The 9,663-nt window shown below is 43.8% G+C and overlaps 1 protein-coding gene across 1 annotated transcript; it reads left to right on the top strand.

The window, feature by feature from the left end:
- Window positions 1–1,669: 1,669 nt before the first annotated feature.
- LOC123440236 lies at window positions 1,670–5,889 on the top strand. Its single transcript, XM_045116806.1, has 2 exons — window positions 1,670–2,664; window positions 4,974–5,889. The coding sequence occupies exons 1-2, from the start codon at window positions 2,024–2,026 to the stop codon at window positions 5,653–5,655; spliced, it is 1,323 nt and encodes a 440-aa protein (XP_044972741.1). The 5' UTR covers window positions 1,670–2,023; the 3' UTR covers window positions 5,656–5,889.
- Window positions 5,890–9,663: the final 3,774 nt, after the last annotated feature.

Raw genomic sequence — 9,663 nt, forward strand, 5'->3', positions numbered from 1 at the left:
ACATGAAACAATAAAAAAATATAGATACGATGAAGACGTATCAAGCATCTTGAAATTGTTGTTGGAGAAGGGTTGATGATTACGACGGCGACGCATCGCTCCCTCCGCAGCCAGAAATAGACTCCAATCGAATCTCCAAGGGAAGACCTGAGGTGGTGGCGGTACCGTATTGTAAAATGGATCGATGATATTCTGTAATTTTTGCGACATATATATGATTTGGGAGAGTGGAATCAACGTAGGGCGGTGGCCAGGGGACCCACATGGTCACGGGGTGCGCCCTAAGGCCGCGATTGGTTCGTCGTTTCTCCATCGTATTAAATACAATTGTATCAAGTTTATCGGTGTAACTTACAGATCCATAGCTATTTTCAGACGGAAAACGAAACGACGGACAGACGTTCTTATTTTTCTTACCAGTGTATTTAACAGCAAAACGACAATCCAAACAGGGCCTAAGGGTTGGCCGCGCCACCACGCCATGTGGACGTCTGGTGGTCCCCCTCTGGTCCATTTTCGTTCCATAATTTTTGAATACCCTAAAATAATTTGCCAAAACCCACCATCCAGTTCTGAGCAGTTTTATTTCTATACAAAAATAACACCACGATAGTTTTGCTAAAAACGTCGGCAGTCCGGATTAATTTCTTTCAAATCATACAAAAAGGAGACCAAGACAATATTAAAAGTGTTTGAAAAAGTAGATACGTTTGAGACATATGAAACCCTTTTGGATTCAACCCTTGTGACTATTCTCGAGTTTGGGAAAAGACCTAAATAAGCAACTTTGCTCAAAACCCCTCTCTTGCTAACCGTCCCAAGCAATCCATAGTTCAACATAGACCATGGATACACAATGTTCTCCATGATAAACGATCAAAATTGCTTTGAAATGATGAAATAAATGTTACAAATTATCGCACATGCTCTACACAACTCTTGTAGTCGTGGTCATGTATCATTTGTGGATAAATACTCGCTATCGTTCATACTGTAGCCACATCATGTATAGCTGGAGAACATGGTGTTGCAAAGCAAGGATGACCCTATGGATAGGGCACCTGTATGTTCAAAATTAGAAGCGTATACGGTGTGTTGATCAACATGCATCTTTAATTTGCTACCGACGGCTTGAAAGGTGCATTTAGCGTGTTTTACTCGTCGTGTTAAAAGAGGAAATTATATGGACTCATGGGAAAGAACAAAAGTAAATTTGAAACTGGGTTTTGTAGAAGATTTTTTAGGGAACATCTGGAAGTTATTTTGAACTATGCTTACAATTATGGAGATTGAGAAGAGATTGACACACCGCGCTATATTTGATGTACCGTATTATTATTTTTGGGTCCAGCTTAACCAGTGAACGCTGCAAGGCGTGACAAATTCAAACATTTTTTTATGACAAAATTCTCAAAGCACACAATTTCTTCAAGACATACATGGCATATTTTGGCAAAACAAAAGATTTGCTACGAAAACTACCGTGTTCGCTTAAAGGAATTGCCATACTTTCGACAACACAAATTGCATAAAAGACTTTCCTTTCGCTATGGTCAACCCAACAAACGTTCGCTGAATAATTCCGAACGCCTCTCGTTAGATGCTTTTCTAGTTCCAGATAATTCATAGCTAGATTTTCATCATTTTTATTTAACCAGAGTATTAGAGTATACAAGCGCGGGGCGGTCCGTAGCGCATTACTTTAGGGTTTAGGCACGAGGCAACGATATGCCACGACCCACATGCAGATCCTACTAGCGTCCAATTCCGTCCACCAAATCAAATCAGCTCCCTGATCAGCCATTTTGACGGTTTTCTCTTCTGCCGCACCGCAAAACCCAAGCCCAAATCCGATCGATCGAGCTGCATCCACCAGGCCACGCGCACGCAGACGCAGAAACAAACCCAAACCCCGCACCCGCGCCGGGCGCCTACATATAACCCGCCCGCACAGTGTGGGCAAAGCCAACAGCACTGCTGTAACACTTGTCCGCGCCGATCGACCGAGTCCGAGAGCGCGCCAATGGACCCCTGCGCCTTCGTCCGCCTCACCGTGGACCAGCTCCTCCTCAAGCTCCCCGCCGTGCCGCGCCCCAGCTCCGGCGCCGCCGGCGTGCACCCCTCCACCTCCCCCTGCTTCTGCACGCTCCACCTCCAGGACCACCCTTCCTCCCTCTCCCGCACGGCGCCGCTGCCCCTAGCGTCCGCCTGCCTCCCTTCCGGGGCCGGCGGCGGCGACCCCGTCGTGATCAGCCTCGACGTCGCCGCCGTGCAGAGGCTCTCGGGCCGCCCCGCCGAGCTCGTCGTGACCGTGCACGCGGGCCAGTCCAAGGGGAGCACGAGCACCGGCTGCGGCGTGGGCGCCAGCCGCGCCCTCGGGAAGGTGCGCGTGGCCGTCGACGTGGCGCGCGCCGCCGCCGGGGAGACCGTGGTGGCGCGCGACGGGTGGGTGGACGTGGGGAAGCCGGCGTCGTCCGCCGCGCGCGCGCAGATCCACATGCTCGTGCGCGCCGAGCCCGACCCGCGGTACGTCTTCCAGTTCGGGGGCGAGCCGGAGTGCGGGCCCGTCGTCTACCAGGTGCCTGGTGGAAGCGCCGGCGGCGGGCAGCGGCAGCCCGTGTTCACCTGCCGGTTCAGTGCTGGCCGGAGGGCAGCTAGGACCAGGTTGGTGCCATGGTTGCAGTACACGCTACACACTTGCTATATGCGTACATCCTTTCCATTTTATTTGCTAAAACAGCGACGGCCTATTGGTAAGTTGCCTTAACAAAATTTAGAGTAGAATCGATCTTTCCAGCTCTTGGATTGAAATTCAACGGCGGAGATGTATTTTCTTTCTTAGATCATTTTTCTGCCCTAGCTTTCTTCCGCCGCCGTTGCAGCTTGGGCGGCGTTGTCGTGTCCGTCTCATCGCTCCACCCTCCTCAAGCTATGTCGTTGTCGTGCCCGTCTCATCTCCCCACCCTCCTCAAGCTACCACCTCTTTTGCCGGTCTACCGTTGCCTCCCAGCCATCCCTCTAACCCCGATGCTTTCTCGAGTTACAATAAGCCCCCCATCCTTTTGTTCACCGAAAGCAATCAACCTCCCCCCCCCCCCATCACCAGGGACGCCGTCACCGTTGTGTCGTCCCAGGCTCTGGGTTTGTCCTAGTTCGGTCTTGCTGGTGCCCCCCGCCCCCCATTGCGCGTGACTAGCTGTCATTCACCTTGACGTCCGTGTTTCCACCGCATGTCGCGTTCTTTGAACGCGAGTTGCAATTTTAGGCGACTTGCCAATACCAAACGCATGCTAAATAAGATGTTTTATCATTGTGTTTTAATTGGGTCCCATGTAGCTAGTCTATCCTACAAAAAATGTGTCCTCCGATGTTTTCAAAAAAAAGGATTTGACTCTAAGTGAGAACTGCGAACTAGAAAGTTATTGAAATCTCCTAGATTTCAAATTGAAGCGAGCAGCTCAAGTACATCACCATTTAAATCCTTTGTCCGTACCTTCCTATGTATCTATAGGATTTTAGAACCTTTGGTTTTGGTGAATTTAAAAGCTCATGAAAACAATGTTTAGACTATCCATAATGAAAAGTGACATAAAATAGTAATATGCATATACTTTATACTACTACACCTACACGAAGATGCAAGAAGCAAACATAAAAGCCCCAATAATACTCCATCTTTGAAAATCCGTGGGTGGCCCCCTCCATCCTCCTACATCCAATGCTAATCCTCCCAATCAGCAATCCCGTAATACATATTCGTAACTTTTAGTACGTGTGCAAAAACTTGATACTTAACCATTTGGGCAATGCTCTCCTATTCGGGGGAAGCAAGGCGCATAGCTCAAGTGACGTGAATCAGTTTTGTGCACCTCTCTTCGTAGAAAACTCGAAGAGAATTCCCCGCCTTCTCAACCTAGGGAACATTTTGCTTTGCTTTCGCCCATCATTCTTTTCATTATTGGGTGCCAGCTCTTAGATGCCTTGCAGATAATTCATGCCATACCACGTATCGGTATTGGCATAATCACCTGATTAAAATATTGCAACTAGGCGTTTTAGATTATTCTTGCTGGTGTGTTGACATGGGAGCCCATGGGTCATTTCTTCCTGAATTGAATTGGGTGCAACGTGAAAAGTTTAATACTTCCTTCGTCCCAAAAACAAAGTTTGCTGGTTTAGTACAAAGTTAGAGACAAGGTACAGGTACTGACTTGTCCCAATCGGAGCCACTGTTCACCTATCTTTAGAAAGCAAAACAACTCCAGGATATGTTATCGTTTGCTATCCGACCAGCTGTCAAGTTTTGGTTTCATGCGTGAGAACCTTCACTGTCAGTGCAGTGCTCAGATCTATGTCTAGTTTAAGATAGCTTAAATCGACAGGAATTCACTCGTAGCTAGGTTAGCTTGTATGCTATAGGACTTGGAATATCCAGCATGATCAGATTATCCAGATAGACAAACACACCAACCGCGCATGTGATGGACTTAACAACCTGCTGCTGCTAGCTACCTTATTAATTTGCTGCTGCGCATTTCTGATCTGTAAGCTCGTTAGCTGGTCCAGAATCTTCCATGCACTATCATGTCGACGGCACAATGATCGCCATTACCTACTGTTTTCTTGTTTGTACCACCCACACTTGGTGCCACGGCATTAAGTGTCGTTAGCTACCAAAAATGCTAGACATACAAAGAATTACATAAAGTTACACGTTGACTAGGATTTTTTCTTTCTAACCCCCTGATTTTCAAGCGGATAGGGCCTTCATTTTTCTTAATCTCCAATCAAAATTCACCTCTTTGTAAAACCTATGTAAACTTATGTATGTGTAGCATTGCTGGCTAGCTACTTCCTACTGCCCTCTAAACTAGTATTGTTACTGCTGTTTAAGTAATAGTATTCCTGTATTGGCCGTGCATGCACTTGTGCTTTCCAACTGAACTAATCACGTGCATGTGCATCTTGACCAGATCCCTGACGTCGGAATCGTCCATGACCCGGAGCCCCAGCCGGAGGCTGCGATCGTGGCTGAGCACGCTGCACGGCGACGCCGACGCGCGCGCGCAGCGCGACCAGCGCAAGGGGTGGATGGTGACCATCCACGACCTGTCCGGCTCCCCCGTGGCGGCGGCGTCCATGGTCACCCCGTTCGTGCCGTCCCCGGGCTCCGGCCGCGTCTCCCGCGCCAACCCGGGCGCCTGGCTCATCCTCCAGCCCACCGGCGCCGGGGCGTCCAGCTGGAAGCCGTGGGCGCGGCTGGAGGCGTGGCGGGAGCGCGGCCCCGTCGACGCGCTCGGCTACCGTCTCGAGCTGGTCTTCGACTCGGGCCCCGTCGAGTGCGCCGTCCCCATCGCCGAGTCGTCCATCAGCGCCAAGCGCGGCGGCCAGTTCGTGATCGACCCGGCCACGTTCCCCGAGGGCTCCGCCGGCGCCGCGTGGCCGTTCGCCGGCGGGTTCGTGATGGGCTCGACGGTGGAGGGCGAGGGGAAGGCCAGCCGGCCCACCGTGCAGGTCGGCGTGCAGCACGTGGCGTGCATGGGCGACGTGGCCGTGTTCGTCGCGCTGTCGGCCGCCGTCGATCTCTGCATGGACGCGTGCAAGCTCTTCTCGCACAGGCTCAGGAAGGAGCTGTGCCAGGACCAAGACGACTAGTTTGGTCTTGGGCTTGAGTCTTGTGAAAGTGATGGCCTGTGGCTCTTCTTTTAGTTTAGGCTGGGTCGGATCACAAGAACAGATCGAATGAGTGTGTGTTTATTCTTTCGTTGCGATATTCTTTCGATTCTTTGTAGCATAGGTCGTCTATGCAGCTCTAGTGTTCACTGTCGTGCTTGATCGATTCAATTGGAATGTTCAATATATCATATTGAGATGAATATTCAGAAACAATTAGTACTTGATTATTGATCACTATAAGTACACCTCGCGCACTGAAATACCAATACTGGATCGAGAGGTTAACTTTTGAAACCTGACTGTATATTGTAGAAATGCATGATCTAGCCAATGCAACCAAAAGACCGATCTGATGAAAGAGACTAGGCAGCACATTATACGTCAACATATATACACTGTATATGTAAAACAAATTTAGCAACTAAAAAAATCCAAAAATTCTGAAAATATTTTAAAATATACTTGACCTTTCATAATAACTATAAGAGAATTTTCACAAAAATAAAATTACACTTTGACTTTTTTTTAAAAAAGATAAATTTTCGGTTAAAATAGTCTGAATAGTGACCTATAATAAGAAAAAAAATGTCTTTCTTTCAAAAGTCAATGTTGACTTTTTTCATGAAAAAATATATTTCAGTGCGAAACAAACTCAAGTTTAATCTAAAAAAAATTAGAAATTATTTTCACTTTTTAATTAATTATTAAATAAAATTCTTCATATATGGTGCACATAGAAACAGGAACCAAAAGTGTATTTCCCTACTGGATCGACGTTTTACTTGGTCGGCTCACGCTCCTAAAAAGTGGATGGGGTTTTCATAAGCAACTCTTGGGACACAAATATTCTAAACATGCATGTAGTTTACAGAATATTACTGCTTATTTCCAAACTAATCTTCTCCCCCCTCTGAAATTCAGCGGGGATGGGGCCCTACGTTATTACTATCAAATCAAAATCAGCCAGCTAATCCACTCTCTAATACTCCCTCCATTCCAAAATAAATGTCGTCGCTTTAGAATTATATTTGCACTTACTTAGTACTAAACTTGCGATCCTTATTTCGAAACGGATGGAATACTACTATGTAAACATAGTCCGTGCGTGTATCATTGCTCCTTGGGACGAGGTTTGTTTGCCTCCGTCGGGTTACCGTGCTTGTGAACATCTCCTTCTTTGTCCTAGATGACTTGTAAAGCTTATTGTTCCTCATCAGATGTTTTATAGAGTACTCAACCATATGGGTTTTCTTCTCTTTTTCATATGTGTTGGGTTTTAAATTATTTTTATTGTTTTGTTTGGTTCCTTTTCCTTCCTTTTCTAATTCTTTTGTTCTTATTTAAAAAATAGCTCAGAATACCATATGCTGTTTTAAAAAATATATTTTTTTAAAAAAAAGTTCAAAATCTTTGAAATTTGATCAAAATTTCACAAATATTATAATTTTCGAAAATTATAAGGTATTTAAATAAAATAACGATTTCAAAAAAGTTCAATTGTCCTTAATTTCAAATAATTTTCAAAACATTCACAAATTGTTCGTGATTTTTCAAATCCTCAAACATTTTTTGAATTCATAAACGTTCTTTCATATCTGTAAACAAACTTTGTATACATTGATTTTTTAAAGTCGCAAACTTTTTTGAATTTGTGAATATTTGAATTCTCCAAAAACGCAAACATATTTTAAATTTACGAACAATTTTCCAAATTAGCGACAAACTTTTGGATTCATAAACATCTTCTAAAAATATGTCCACCTTTTTAAATTCAAAAACAATTTTTCAAATCCATGAACAGTTTCTGAATTGATAAATATTTCTTGAATTCCCAAATATTTTCCTGTTTGCCAATAAATTGTCAAATCTGGAAAGTCTCGAATTCATGAACAACTTTTGAATTTACGAATTGTTTTAGAATCTGTGAACAATTTTTGGTCTTTGAAAACTTTCCAAATTTGTGAACTTCTTTGAATTCATGATAACTTTTTAAAATCCATGAACAATTTTTGAATTCTTGAATATTTTCTGAATTTGGGAACATTTTTCTAATTCATGATTTGAATTGACAACCTTTTATTTTGTTTTCATGATATTTTTAGAATTAGAAATTAAACTGACCACAAAATATGAAATGGAAAAAACACACAAAAACAAAGAAACATTAACTCACTTGGTGAGCCAGGCCCATCTCGCACGAGGTACACAAGCGTAGCGCTTGCTGAGCGATACAAGGCAAAAAAGGAAAAACATATTTGGCGCATTTGATGCCAACTGCTCCCTCCGTTCCTACATACTCCTTTTATTTTGAAATATAAGTTTTTTTAAAATTTTGTTAAGGGACTACATACAAATTAAAATTAGTAAATCTACACTCTAATGTATGAAAAATGCATCCTACCATTAGGGGGTAGTTACCTCTATCCTAGTTGCCGTCCGATTGAATTAGATTTGTGCGTTTGAGAACGGGTTGTCAGCCAAAAAAAAACAACAACAAAATGATCTTTTCCACCTGGATAGCTACTTCCTATTTTTGTGGCGCTCGTTTCCTTCCTATTTTCCTGATCTTATAACTGCTTATATTCCGCACAGAGACCATCCGAGTGCATTTCTCTCCCTTTCTCTCCAAAGCGCTCTTTTTATCTCTTCTTGTTGCATGGAAATCAAATCCTCACGAGAGGAAACTGGATCGGGAGGTAGGTGACATGCTTCAGTAATTTATGCGCATGCATCATGAGTTCACTATATCCAATTACCATGCACACGCAAACACATTGTGCTAATTTATTTTTCGTAGCCCAATCGTGGCGCTCCGGCTTGCGAGTCCCGTCACAGCCATGGCGAAGGAACATATGGTTTCATCGCTGGCTTCTACTATGACCTACGTCTATATAGCTTCAAATTTAGATCTAATTAATCCTTTTTATTGGTGGATTTTTTTGGCAGTACGAAGTACGTCGTGGCTGATGTGCACACGATGTCCATCAACTATGTTGGCCCCGCACTTGCACCACGTATTGGTTAGTACTGCTATGACACCTCGACGGTAGCGACAACTAGGACGGCACGTGGCTGGCCGATGAACCTGCTTCAGCACGGTGGAGGCGGCGGAAGCTCCCGCTGGCTAGCCGCAAATTAAGTGATATTTGTTGTATACTCCATATCTTTGTTGCAACATGAGATAATACTGTATACTACAATTTTTTGAGTGGATACTACATACTACCTTGATCATTATACTACATACAACTTTTCTTACACATACTCTTTTCTGGTAATCTACATACCCCTCCCACATGTAATATACATATGCATATACTTGAGAGTGCTTCAGAAATTCCTAAGATTGCACACCCACATACCACTATTACTTCAGTTATACTATTTCCTTAATTCCAATTGGAGGACTCTTTAAAATGACATACTCCTTCTCTTGATACTCCATACCTCAATTAATAGCATGCTCTATACTCTAGTTTAAGAGCGCACATACTCTATATGACTACGAAGTATATATTCTGCACACTCTTTTTTTTTGTAGAATATAGTGCATAATATCATTGGGCAAGTATACTTCATATGAAGTATGAACTATGTATTCTGAGACTTTCATGAGATAGAATAATTTATTGTGGAGTATGAAGTGTGTACATTGAGACTTTTCACGGGTGGTAGAATATACACCATGATTTAGTTGGGCGAATGGCCTAGATGTTTTTTAGAACAAGACGAGTGGAATAGTATGTATTGTACCATATACTAATATGTACTGAATACTAACCTTTATCCCGTATTCAAAAAAAGGTAGCCCTTATCCACGTAATGAGATGCGGTGCATGTGGACGGGCTAGTAGCTAGCGTGCTGTTTAACAAACCTTTACTTATTTGAAAATTAGTTAGAGTGGAAGGCTAATGGACTTCTTCATCCACTAACCTTTTTTTTTAGGAAAGGCCATCATGGCTAGCTTTATTAACTCAAATAATCAA

This window comes from Hordeum vulgare, chromosome 3H (genome assembly GCF_904849725.1).
Source record: "Hordeum vulgare subsp. vulgare chromosome 3H, MorexV3_pseudomolecules_assembly, whole genome shotgun sequence".
Classification (NCBI taxonomy): domain Eukaryota; kingdom Viridiplantae; phylum Streptophyta; class Magnoliopsida; order Poales; family Poaceae; genus Hordeum; species Hordeum vulgare.